Source organism: Histoplasma capsulatum, assembly GCF_000150115.1.
Source record: "Histoplasma capsulatum G186AR genomic scaffold supercont2.8, whole genome shotgun sequence".
In the NCBI taxonomy this organism is placed as follows: Eukaryota; Fungi; Ascomycota; class Eurotiomycetes; order Onygenales; family Ajellomycetaceae; genus Histoplasma; species Histoplasma capsulatum.
Window position 1 is genome coordinate 1,249,208 of NW_025544808.1, and position 13,431 is coordinate 1,262,638.

A 13,431-nucleotide genomic window follows, 5' to 3' on the forward strand; every position below is an offset into this window, starting at 1 on the left:
GGTAGATTAGTGAGATTGTTTCTCCGTAGCTCTTGAAAACAGCTTATTTTGATTCCTCCGATATGATAAAAACTCAATGCAATATAATCAGAGGCCAAGTAGAATGCCTCTCCATCTTTTGCTAACGGGATGGAGGCAACTCGGGGCAAAATGAGGTTAAAATTTCCACTCATATTGTAATGGAATCAGGCTGCGCGCTCTTGGCGGCGCGAGAACAGGAGCACCAGAACCACACAGTGGAGAAACACAAGATCAACGTGTATTATATCTAACAAACTATCTCGAATAACATGAGGAAAAACTTGTAGGAGAATCAACTAGGAAAAAAGGGACCGGTAGTAGTATCAAGACATAAGGAATCGCATACATGAAGAATCCCCGCATACGTGTAAGGGGGAAAGATCTATCTAGCGGGCGGCGGCGAGGCGGATATATGCAGGGTAATGCCCGGTGAAAATTTCACCCGCGCCGGATCCCCATTACAATATATACGGGAAGGCTTTTCCTGTTTCTTTCTTTCAGGACTGTTAGCCTTCCCACACTTGCCTGTAAATTGTGAAGCGATCTATTTCAACATGCTGAAAGCCAGTGTTGTTGCTACTTGCCCTCATCAGCATTGCTACTTGCCTAGCCCCTCCCTGCAAACAAGAAAAAGACTAGATGGATTGCATGTTATCTGAGACTATTATGGGCCGGCTACCTATGTAATGATACAGTTCAACCCATTGATCATTTGTATGTATTCAAGTAGCTAATGCCATAGCGTGAACTGTAAGTGATAAGTCATGGTTTTCCTGAAATCGATGAGAGCTGCGCAAACAAACACTGATCGAATTGAAATCCAGCATCATGATCCAAGCTATATTAGGTGTGCTGTAGATGATTTGAGTATTATTCATACTGGGCTTGGACTGCAAGTGGCCTGCTTCTCTTCTTTGAGCTCAGTTCTAACGGTCGACATAGCAGGTACCAAATTAGCTTAGATGAAAGGAATAATTGTTGCAAACAAAACATACATATGTTTTGAAATCCCTTTAAAAAGTAAAGTAACTCTGTACGTACTTGCGGGAAAGCACATCAAGATTTTCAATGACATATTTTCAATAGGTCTTCAACCACTCCTTCTTGACTTTAGCCCCCTGAAGATTTGGAAATTGATGAAAGCTGAAACCATGCATAATGCACTGTACGGTAGCATGCAACCGACGGACCGTTTGACCATAACAATTATCCCGAACCTTGGTGCTTGCTATTTGGTATAGGCATTATAGAAACTGCCTATTTGACTTGGCTGCTTTGAAGGACATGAAAGTATTGGAGTTCCCCCTGTTTCGCTCTCCAACCAACTGGCTTCTTTCTGCAGTCAGGAACAAAATTCCAGGAGAATAGGGTGAAAAGCAGATCAAGTGTCATTTATAAATAGATCGAAAACTAGCAATGTAGCCAATCTTAGGATGAGGAAGGTAATTTCTCAGTTCTCGCGCCAACATATGGCTAAGTCACAAGCTGTGAGTGTTAAATATTCTCGCTCTCTTTTCCGCAAAACCCGCGTGAGTGATTGATGAATCATTCAACACACCACGTGTCAGGAAACACTGTGTCAAATATTGCGCCATGCTTTGGTATAGCCGCGGGATGTTGTGGATGTTTGAGTTTTGATTTAATCCCTACCGGGATAACCTCACAGGGCATCTGTGTATACATAAATAATTGTATAATGGACGAGGTTTTCATTTTGTAGTAGCCTCGTAGGCTTTCAGACAGAGACGTAATTACAACAACGGATTTGCGAAAAGAAGTATCAGAACGGTCCTTGAGTCACCCTAGACCCAGTAACCATCCGTCCATTCCTCTTGAGAGTTTCGAATATCGGTATACAACACAATTGACGGGTGGAATTTGCCATCCAAAACCGGAATAGCAGAAAATCATAGATGATAAAAAGTGTTTCTTTATCTCTTTCTCCTGGTTTTATACCGTATCAATGGGAAGGGGAGTTACCTGAAGGCACAGGCCAACACCTAGGTAATATCAGCACAGCCGTAACTGGGAGTGTAGGACAGAAATTCACATGGGGAACAAATGCTTTACCTCGAAGCGTCACGTATGACAGCAACAGAGACTGGCTGGCTGATATTATTGTGTTTCCGTCATGTGTGAGTGTTGCGTCCTAGTTTCTCTGTGAAATAGTGACCAGATTTTTTGGAGATATTCAGTGATCAGGAGAAGATCCCTAATCTTCCAGATGGTTATTCTAGTAAGAAGTGCCTGTGTTCTCCAGCTTGGGTTCAGAGAAGAAGGCCCTTATGACTAAGTAAAAAGGGGAGGATTCGTTTCCATGGAAGATGAACCTCAGTTTTGGTGTTCTGATCCGCGACTGGCACCATCGATTGAGTCTTTGGTATGTTTATAGTATGCAACAGTGCCCATCAGCTTTTGATATTCAACTATTGCGCGTTTTCTCACATTCCCCTAGTTCTTGTCAACTGTGAGAGTATTGACGAGTTTTGAGTGAGGTATTTCTAAAATATCGGCAAACTGAAGCTCTTGATAGCTATAAATCACAATCTTAGATTGATGGTGATATCATGATTGTTCAAACATCCTTGTCTTCATTGCTTTATAGTGACAAATTAGAACAGTCAACTTGTGCTAAAAGGCGCCAGCACAGGTCACAATTCGAGCTTGGCAAAAAATGCGAGGTCAGGTGGCGCTTTGGGAACGTCGGGTTTTTGATTCCTGAAGGGGCGCCACTTGAGTTCAGAGTAGTGGGACAAATCATGACCACTTTATAAACTCAGTTATTAAGTTAGTCAGTCAATTCTAATTGATTTGCAAGATTTGCAAGATTTGCAATTGAATTATTTATACAAATTTGTAAAATTACATTGCCACTCTCTTCATAGTTGTATTGATATGGTGAGTTGCACTAGTACTTTTGTGTATGTATGCACGGGCCACGGTTTGAGCTCGACAGAAATTGCAAAGACGAGTTGTAGGTCTGGAAAATGAGTCTCTGCACCGGCTACGGAGTAGAGATTTGTTATTTCCGTGGGTTGTCAAGCCTGGATCTCTTTGAACTCTGGTATTAGTATTGAGATTTCCATTTATATTTCTAGCATTGTGGAGGACTTACGCTCTACACCTCCGTCCAGAGTTCAACAACGATGGATCCACAGTTTGTCCCCAGAGTGTTCGTTAGCTGCAGCGAAGAGGATAGCTCGGTGCACGCCAAGCATCCTGATACGTGGCGGTGCTGATGTAGCTTCATGTCGGTCGGGTTGTTGGTGAGTTCAAGAGTGCGATGTGCAGCTTTTGTTTCGTGTCAGGCGGTGAGGGATCATTGGGGTTTTATTGATCTAAGACCATGTCATTGTCAATTGGGAAGGGTGGATGTACACTACTGATCATCAGAGATGTTCATTCCTATTGGCGGAACCAATGCTAATCCAGCCAGCAGAGTAGATAAAAAATTGTTGTTGTTGTTGTGATTATGAGGAGAAGGAGGAGGAGGAGATGATGTCAAGCTATAACTCCTCACAAGACAGACTTCTGCGCCATTGACCATGCCGAAACTCGAAAGTGGGGACTGAGCCTTGATGGGACACAAACAAGGCCCTTGCTTGCATGATGCATCATCCCTGGAGTCGCAGATGGGGCGATGTGGCATGCATGCAAATGAGGCTGTGCAAACCGGGGGGAATGAATAGCTGCCAATCACCGCCGTTCGCCCAAGGCAAGTGCTGGCTAGCAAGCAGCCACAGACGGTATTCGGAAGTGCTCTGAGTGGCCGGTCTGAGATGTGGTCTGTCTTCTGGGCCTGGGGTCATTTTGGTTGAATTCTCAGGGTTTTTCATCCATTGCCCGTGTCCATCGACAACTGAAAATGTAGCCAAAATACTTGTGCAAACACAGAAACTAGTAAAAAAGAAAAGAAAGAGAAGGAGGCAAGAATCCTCACAAGGAGACCAACAGGGGCAAATAATCCCGTAGCTATATCTCACTGTAATTATCCTCATTCCCTGCGACTATCCACATGTATCTTTCTTTCTTCACGTTATTCATTATTCCCCGCATCTTCTTTCTCTCCTCCGGGCTCGGGGTATCTCAGTCAGTGCAGCTGTTCGCCCTTTTTCGTCCTGCTATAAACCACAGTCATAGTCAGTTTCCACCGTCTTGTGCTTCCGGATTGAACTGCAACCACCAATTGCGTCCACATCCCCCACGTGCCAGGACCGACTTCTTGCCTAGGTAGTCCTTTGCATTGCATTCTATCTCCGCATCTGCCCTTCGTTTGTGTGTTGTGTATTTTGTGCCGTGTTTTAACTTTGATCAAGCGTGTTTCACCGTCTGTTGGTAGCCTCCCCCACTCATTGATGATGATTCAAGGGATGCGACAGGCGAAAGCACAAGATGGATCAAGTGCCTCATCGGAACTGCCCAGACGCTTCTCGTTCCCCTGGCATTTGCTGGAAAAGCACAAGGCTGGCTTGGCTAACTTGTGCTAGACGAAACCGTAACAGAAACAGGACCTCCTTGAGTCCTTTTCCCAGGTTCTCCTCCCCACGTCAGGCTGTTTTCCTTTCCTCCCACCCCCCCAAACTAGTTATCCTTCCCATCGCAGCCGAATTGCTCTGCCTGCCCAAGGTGGCCCCGCACTGACCATCATAATAATAATATCAGACGGAGACTGCTAGTACTGTATCGATCGCCGCGAAAGAAAGGCCAGGCAGAAAGGGGCGAATTCGCTGTCACTGGTCCCTGTCGTGCGAAGTCTATCCATCATCAGAGCCGGGAGAGGGCTACGCGGATATTTATTTCTTCGTTGCCCGGAAATTGGCTGCTGAGTGCTGTTGCTGTTGGATCTCCGACTTCAAATGGGTAAGCAACGGTCATTAAGTTACCTTCTATTTTTTTGGTCATCCATCCTTAGTCTGCCTTTGCCGGATTCTGGTCTCTCGGGTCCTGCTCCAACTTAATCACCGTCTCGCTTTGTTCTCCTCGGCTTGTCGATTTATTAAAACTCTGCATCTGCCCCTCCTCATATTGTCCGTTGATCTACTTGCCCAGATTGTGCTCCTCTTCACCCCCTTCTGTTTCCCCCTGCGATATTTCTCATCTTCTTTACCCCCTGTGGTTACTCCTCGCGAAACCGAACCTCGGGTATCTCTATGTTCACTGCCACATCGCCACCTCTAACCCAAAGCCTCCAGCCGTGGCTTGTTTCTGTCTCCTGCAGTTACTGCTTATAGCCAAATCATTAGAAGTGGCCTCTAAGTAGAGTAAAAGCTAACCTCGCCGCTTTCCGCCGTGTGTGGCTGGGGACTTCGTCTCCCTCCCGGCCACCTGCGATTGCGCTCTGCAATTTAATTCATAGCTGCCACTCGCATCGGCCAAGAATTCCGCCATTATACTCTCGGCCCTTTCCGCTCAAACACTGTCTCCATGCCGGGTTTCGACACCCAAGGCTCGGACGGCAACGGCTATCCCACTGAGCGCACAGGCCTCTTGGGCAATAATGCTCGGTCCCGCTCCCAATCCCGCCAACCGCCCCGTGGCCGTCTTTCTCGGCTCCTCTGGTCGCACGGCCACTACCATTGGGTTCGCTACCCGTCAGAAGCTGCGCGTTTGACATATGCGACCCTCGCAAGCAATTATGTCAATATCCTTCTCATCTTTGTACCCCTGGGCATGGTCTCAGGTAAAGTGGGCTGGTCCCCAACTGCCACCTTCGTCCTTAATTTCCTCGCGATTATCCCGCTGGCGTCGCTGTTGAGCTTTGCGACAGAGGAACTGGCTGCAACTATGGGCGAGACTCTGGGTGGATTGTTGAACGCTACATTTGGAAATGCCGTTGAACTTATCGTATGTGATAAGTGTAATCTGCACATCCCTATCCAATTTCCCTGTTTATGGTTACCTCCCTGTCCAGGAAAACGGTCCTCAACTTCTTACTGACAAAAACGAAATTCCTGCTGAATAGGTCAGCATAGTCGCCTTGAAGGATAACGAGATCCGTGTCGTCCAGGCAAGCATGCTAGGCAGCATTCTCTCCAACATTCTTTTGGTGCTGGGCTGCTGCTTCTTGGTTGGGGGCATCCGCCATCACGAGCAGACTTTCAACTCAACCGTGGCGTCTACCATGTCTTCCCTAATGGCAGTCGCATCTGCGTCACTGATCATCCCAGCTACTCTCTATGCCGCCCTCGCCAGTTCAAAGGCTGATACCCATGGCAACATTCTGCTCCTCTCACACGGCACCGCCATAATTCTGCTGATCCTCTACGTCATGTACCTCTACTTCCAGCTACGTTCACACACAGACCTCTTTGAGAGTGGTAGTGCGGAGAATGCCGACAATGGCACAGTATTGCGGAATGGTGAGACGCGGAACGGGGCAGGGGTTGAAGTAGTAGTGGGAGCAAGAGAGGAGGAAGAGACGCGCATCCTGAACCCATGGGCTGCAGCCATCGCACTCTGCATCGTCACAGTCGCCGTCTCCGTCTGCGCCGAGTTCCTCGTCGGTAGCATCGACAGCATTGTCCAGGCAACGCATATCAGTAAGACATTTATCGGTCTCATACTGATCCCTATCGTGGGTAATGCTGCGGAGCACGTCACAGCCATTGTGGTTGCATATAAGAATAAAATGGACCTGGCTATTGGCGTTGCCATTGGCAGCAGCCTGCAGATTGCGCTGTTTGTTACGCCCTTCTTGGTTATTCTTGGGTGGATTATGGGCAGGGATATGACGCTCCATTTCCACTCGTTTGAGACTGTGACATTCTTTTTGTCACAGCTTGTCGTGACATTGCTTATTCAGGATGGGAAGTCGAATTATCTGGAGGGGGGACTCTGCCTTGGGATGTACGTGCATTCTTCTATTTTCCCCCTTAGTTTTTTTTGTCCCTGCTATCTTGTTCAAGTTTTAATTTTTATTTTTTGAGCATCTGGATCTGAGCTAATGCGAAATCAGGTATATCATTATCGCCCTCGCTTTCTTTGTTTACCCCGACGATGCGCAGGATATCGGTGGTATTCTTGCCAGCATCGCCGGCCTCGCTACTAGATCCATCTCTTCCTAAGGTTACTATGTTCCCCCCACCTCCTTTTTTCCCCTCCTTTTTCTTCCTTGATGTGTTGGCCCTCGCTCAGTATTTAGCCCACTTTAACAACCCAGCCCAAGCCCAGCCAAGCCCAGCCGCGGTAGTTCCTATATTTTCCCCCTCGGCCCCCCTTTGCGTATATAATTTCATGGCTTACCGTATCACCCCACAAGGCCCCATCCTCTTTTTCCTCAATATGGGGTTTCTCCCTTTTCTTTTTTTTTTTTTTTTTCCTGCGCACGGTATCGCAGTATCACAAAGGAAAGAATTTTACGTATGATTCACTATCGGTTATGGATTTCTGCAGTTTTTTAACTTTCGACCTATACCCTCGTCTGCTCCTTTTGTCCCAATTCCCTTTAAAATCTCACTTCATCCGGATTGAAACAATGATTCTAGTATATTCGCACCTCTCATCTCGTGTCTTATTCGTTTTCTTTTTGCTTCTCACCCCCTTATTTCTCTTATCTTCTGCGTACACCTCCTGATCGCGCTGTCGATCATTACCTTATACTAACGGCAACAGCCAACACGAACAGCAATATTTTGTTCTCTCCCCCTCCATATGACTTCGACCGTGGCACCTCCTCCTGTTTTGAAAACCAAAATAAGCCCCTTGAACTGGCCATTTCACTCCCATTGTACGGGTTTATTCGCCCCACCCGCCCCACCCCTTTCCCCCTTTTTCTTTTCGGCGAATGCTGCGCATATATATTTATCTCTCTACTTTATTTGTTTTTGAAAACCTTACGGAGGTTTTTGTAGGACCGATCATACGAGATACTTTCTGCCAGGTAGCTTCTGCCGGCCTTTTCTCCTTTGATTTTGTTTCACACGATTTTGTTATGGGCCTTATATCCGAGTCTTTTTCGATATGTATTTCTGTATTCTATGTCTCTGTCTGCTGGGGTTGGGGGAATTGGGGAGGATCTAAGGGGGTGTGTGTGGGTACTAAATGTATGTGTCCTGATTAGGGATATTAGTTATTATCCCTCTCAATCAATATCCCGGCAGTTGCTACATTCTTTCCTCGCTGTTGAACGGGCCTCTTTTCTTATTCTGCCGAGCTTGAGAAACGGAAGGCGAGACTTAAATTGGAAAATGTACTTAAATAGATACACTTGCCGATACCGATATCCGCCCGAATAAAATATCATGGATACTCACGGCCGTGGGCTTTCTTCCCCTCTTTCCTATCTCGGCTTGCATGGCTCCATGTAATTACTCACGTGATATGTGTCTTAGCGCCTATACCAAACCTTCCAAGTTCCAAGGTTACCGACCTTCTTGTTAAACCCGCGACATGTCCCCGCAAGCACAGGAAAAGGGCCCGTTTCAATTGCATTTCGCCTTTTGTTCCTGGACTGCATCTGCGGGCAAGTAGTGATTTCGGGGGGTGACATAGAGCTACCGCCGTCGATTATAGGGCTTGCTAGCTTCCCTTTTTTTTTTTTTTTTTCAATTCCTTTTCTCGTCGTTTCCCCTGCGTGTCCAAGTGTTTTCCCATTTCAGGTTTTTCCAAAAATTGAGGACCTCTCTTCTACGGCAACGGCAACGGAATCGAAAATAGATCAGTCTAAATTCATTGTGTCAACTGTCCTATTTTTATTCGCCTTGAACACCCGAGTCACACCAGACAGACACCAACCAACTTCGAAAGAAGTAGACCTGCGAAACAGGGAAAAGATCCCACCCCTAAAAAAAAAAAAACGAGAGAAGGATATAAAGCGAAAGGGATACAGGGCACAAGGAACCGTAACCATGCCGCCACGCCTTAACCTCTTACCCACAGCCATCACCGCCTGCCAATCCCAAGCCTTCCTCCCGTACTCCTCTCTGCTCCGCCAATCCACTGCGTCCCAACAATGTACCGCGTCTAGATCGCCGCCGTCGTTATCTAGAAGCCACGACAGGGCCATCCGCGCCCTTTCAACCAAGAGGGACCTCCTACTCCGCCAGCGCGGTGGTGCGGTACTAGCACACCGGCCCTGTGTTTCGTTTTCGCAGCGCCGGATGGAGTCTTCGTCTTCGAAAGCTGGCGCTGGGATAGGTGAGGGGAAGGCGGGGAGGATTGCTGATGAGAAGATTGAGGCTGTGAAGGGATCAGAATCGGAAGCGGCGAAGGAGGGGCTAGGCAGTGTTAGTGAGGAGGCTGCGGAGTTGGCAAGGATTATGGAGCGGAGGACGGAGTGCGGGGAGGTGGGCGAGCCGGAGTTGTCACAGGGTAGTATGGTTGGGGATGTATGTTGATTGCTGTTCCTGTTCCTATTTTGGTTTTATTGGATTTCCGTTTCATATTTCCCTAATTTTCTTTTTAAAAGCGTACGATTTACTAACTGATATTTTAATAGATCTTGAAGCGGGATAAGGATGCATTGAAAAATGCACCCAAAGTTCTGCGGGACCAACTCAGCTCCTCTTCATCGTCCTCGTCCTCCGGCTCCAGGTCCTTTTCCACATCTGCTAGGTCGAGACAGGTCGATATGAACCAGATATCATCGGCGGATGAGAACGATGCGTTGATCGCCGCTGCCACCGAGCAGAAGTATGATCAAGCAAGGCGTGAAGGCCTCAAATTCGATGTGCCCGAAACACTACCCAGATCTGAGCATCTGAAACACCGCTATGACCCATTATTAGACCAGTTTACAAAAATGCTCATGAGGCATGGAAAATTGAGTGCAGCGCAGAAGGTCAGTTTTCGCGTATCCCATATATGAAGGTTAACTAACAACAACAGCAAATGGATGCAATCCTCCACAACCTGCGTTCCGCCCCAGCGCCCAACATAGACCCGTCACGCCCCTTACTCCCCGGGCCCCCGAGCCCCCAACTCCCTCTAAACCCAATCCTCTACCTAACCCTGGTCGTTGACTCCGTGGCGCCACTGCTCCGCATCAAGCAACAGCCTGGCGCGGCAGGAGGTGGCCGCTCGCTCCCCATCCCTCTCCCGCTGGCGCTCCGCCAACGCCGGCGCACAGCTATTAAGTGGATTATTGATGCGTCTGAGAAACGGAAGGATGCTGCGTTGGCGAATCGGGTGGCGCAGGAGATTATTGCGGTGGCGGAGGGGAAGAGTTCGGTGTGGGATAAGAGGGGGGTGGTTCATAAGCAAGGCACCGCGTCGAGGGCGAATATAAAGGCGTTGGGTATGAAGGGGAGGAAGAAGTTTTAGTTAGATGTAATGTTTGTAGAACTCCTTTGTTTGTTTGTTTTGGTTTTTGAGGTGATGGTGGTTACTGTATGCCTGTATACTATACAATATGCTATGTGAGAATGGTGATTTCTTTCTTTCTTTCTTACCTTGTCGTTGTTCAAGACTTTTTGTTTAATTTATTTTTATTTTTATTATTTTCATTTCCCCATAGAAGAAAAAATACCGAATGTCTGTTCATTCATGATTTATTCGCTTTCTCGTCGTCTCCCCCACTTCCTACGATTACGTTTAGATCCAGAGAGCAGATATCCATACCGCCCAACCGGCTCAGGGCTAGCGTAAACCCCGATGCTCATTGCTTAGATATAAAAAAACGGAGAGGGTAATGGGGAGACTCTACTTCGAAGAGAGTTCATATGCATGATTCCGAAATAAAGATCGATGGGTGGATATCCACGGGAAAGTATTTGCTAGCACTCCAGATCAGTCTCTTCTGGATACATTGAGATTTGTGGAATCTGGGGTGTGGAATCCGACATTTTGGCATCTGGTATCTTGGGACAATCCGTGGTTAGCATACAATGTTGTCAGTTGGAATGTGTCAGATAGGCCTGCATCAGTGCTTTCACCGAGTGCCCTGAACTCAAGCATTGTAAATAAGTGTATAAAATAAAGCCTCTTGTACTCGTTGAATGACATTAGCTGCGCATTAAACATCCACTTGACAGAATCTAAATGCGTAGTGAGCTCATCATCACCAGAAATCAACAAGTATACGCAGCTTTTGCTTAGTAGACGAATCTTGTATCACTAACACAGAAATATCACCCGGCAAATAATAAATCAAGCTGAATCAGTTCCATGGATCAATGATCGCCGCGGCTGACTCAGGCAGGCAGGCTCTCAGCCGCATCTAGCCCTGAACGACGCCTACTTCAACCTTCCTCCTCCCAATCCTCTTGGTCTTCTTCCCTCTTTTCTTTTCTCACCTTTCCCTCCTTTTCTCCACCGGGCGATAAGACCGAGCTTATTGTCCACTATAACTCCTGCCCGCTGAGGGCCTGTCCCTAAACCCCCCCAACATATCGCCATGGCGGCAACAATTCCTGCATCGTCTGCACCCACCCAATCATGCCCCCCATTCTTCCAACCCTCCCGCCTCTTCGTTCTCTTCCAGCCGCCATAACCCCTCTCTTTCTCTCGAACGGCGCGATACTAGCAACTCCAATATCAATGCTGCGCCGTCGGGGCTTCATGTGTGCGATTTCGATGCATCTCTCTATTCACAAAACCAATACCAGTCCTTACCGCCATTTACTGCTTCTTCCGTTCCTACTGCTCCTCCTGCAACTTCAAATTTGCCTTCTGCTTCTTCGCCCTCTCTCGGGTCTATTCATTCTTCGACTTCTGCTCGGGAGCTATCTTCACCACTCGCTTGTCCCAGGTACCAACAAAAACATGATATTTCAAATCAGTTGAGCGGGGTTGATGATATTTCCCCTGTCAATTACCATCTGTCCCCGGACTCTCTATTCCCCTTATCTACAGAGGGATCTGTTTCTCATGCACCAAATGCTACCACCGCTACGATTGCTCCCACATCACCCTGGCTTGATTTGCTTGAGCTTAACCATAATAATCTCGGCCGGGGTGACCAGTCGCTAAGCTCCTCGTTATTGTTGCCATCCGGGATTGATTTGCAAGCTAAGGCTGCATCGACCTTGTCGAATCCACCCTCTGATTCGCCTGTTCCTGCTGCTCTTGCTGAATGCAGTTTACTGTACCCAGATTCTAAAGGGAATGCGCTAGATATTGATGAATCACTTTTTTCAACTTTGCAAGGTGGGTTGACCATTATTTTTCCCCTGGTGAAATTGTGGTTGTGTACCTGTTTCTCCACTAGGATAATTCCGATACGCAAACAAGGACATTCCATTTTAATACGCTAAACTTTTCAGATGCCTTCGCGATGCAAATTCCACCAGACACACAAATTTGTCTACCAGACTTTAACCATCCGTCGAATACCGCCCAACAGTATTATCTTCCTACTTCCCAAAGCATTCACAACCAAGACATCAATCATCTGCAACACCTTGAATCGCATGTTGCCATCCCATCACAATCCCATTCACAAGTCCCAACTCAACATGTCCAAGAATACCATTCTTCTCCTCAATCACCAGCTCCAATCACAAGAGCCGGCCCAGACCCTACCACCAACTCTCGGCAATCGTCCCCTTTATCAACACGAACAAGACGTTCTCCTACAGCGGTGACTACGACAACGCCAGCGGACCATGTTGCTGACAAGCGTCGACGCAACACCCTTGCTGCCCGCCGCTTCCGCCAAAAGCAACATGATCGTGTTGCGGAGCTAGAGCGTGCGCTGGAGAGCGTATGCAAGGAAAGGGATGAGTTGAAGATGCAGGCTGCCAGATGGGAAGGAGAGGTTGTTGCCTTGAGGGGAATGTTGAGGAGGAGAAATTTTAAGGACTAAGTGAATCTTGTTCTGTTTTGCTTGATGGACTTTTTGGCCGTTGATTTTCTTTCCCGGATGGAAAGACAAGGAATTGGTGAGTATGGATTTTTTTTTTTTTTACCAACGCTTGGGTTGCGTTTCGAGTCATTTAATTCTGGTTCTGGTACTCGTTAGTGGTTTGTTGTGGGAGTTGTGTCTCTTGCTGCAGTCTAATTTCGAAAAAGAGGAAAAATGCAATTGATAAATTGATTCACTTTTGTTTTTTCGTCGTTGTTCCTTTTCTCAAGGTTCCGCCGTTTTTTCGGTCTTCGGGTACATGTTATATATGTCCTTTATTTATCCTTTTTATTCTTTCTTCAATCCAACGCGGATGGAAAAACCGGGATTTTTGTCCTATCCCACTATCTATTAGCACGTTCCCTTGAATGAGAAAAGGAGAAGAAGAATTGCCAAACGCCAACGATATAGGGAAAGAAAGAATTGAATATGCCAATCAGACGATGTCGGCTCTCCAGAATCTCGAAAAAAGGCTGTCTTCCTATGTCTCCTTTTTTCGAAATACCTCACGCTCATTTTTATATGTTTTTTTTTCCCTGAGTTTGGCAGATGGAGAAAATTTGTGTCATCATTTCATTTCCAGCTTTCAATTTCGTTGGAAAGGGGCAACCAGATTGGCGAGCAAGCAG

The 13,431-nt window shown here is 46.9% G+C and overlaps 3 protein-coding genes across 3 annotated transcripts; all 3 read left to right on the plus strand.

Moving 5' to 3' along the window:
• Positions 1-5,445: 5,445 nt before the first annotated feature.
• Positions 5,446-7,085, plus strand: HCBG_06212 (calcium/proton exchanger; the record flags this gene model as incomplete). The annotated part of the gene is made up of 3 exons (XM_045433261.1): positions 5,446-5,865; positions 5,984-6,867; positions 6,977-7,085. The coding sequence occupies 3 exons, from the start codon at positions 5,446-5,448 to the stop codon at positions 7,083-7,085; spliced, it is 1,413 nt and encodes a 470-aa protein (XP_045286429.1).
• Positions 7,086-8,420: 1,335 nt separating this feature from the next.
• HCBG_06213 (mitochondrial 37S ribosomal protein RSM7) lies at positions 8,421-10,408 on the plus strand (the record flags this gene model as incomplete). The annotated part of the gene is made up of 3 exons (XM_045433262.1): positions 8,421-9,347; positions 9,458-9,799; positions 9,847-10,408. The coding sequence occupies 3 exons, from the start codon at positions 8,868-8,870 to the stop codon at positions 10,279-10,281; spliced, it is 1,257 nt and encodes a 418-aa protein (XP_045286430.1).
• A 986-nt stretch (positions 10,409-11,394) lies between these two features.
• On the plus strand, positions 11,395-13,100 carry HCBG_06214 (uncharacterized protein; the record flags this gene model as incomplete). The annotated part of the gene is made up of 3 exons (XM_045433263.1): positions 11,395-11,707; positions 11,812-12,105; positions 12,222-13,100. 3 exons carry the CDS (start codon positions 11,395-11,397, stop codon positions 12,761-12,763), a joined length of 1,149 nt encoding a protein of 382 aa, XP_045286431.1.
• Positions 13,101-13,431: the final 331 nt, after the last annotated feature.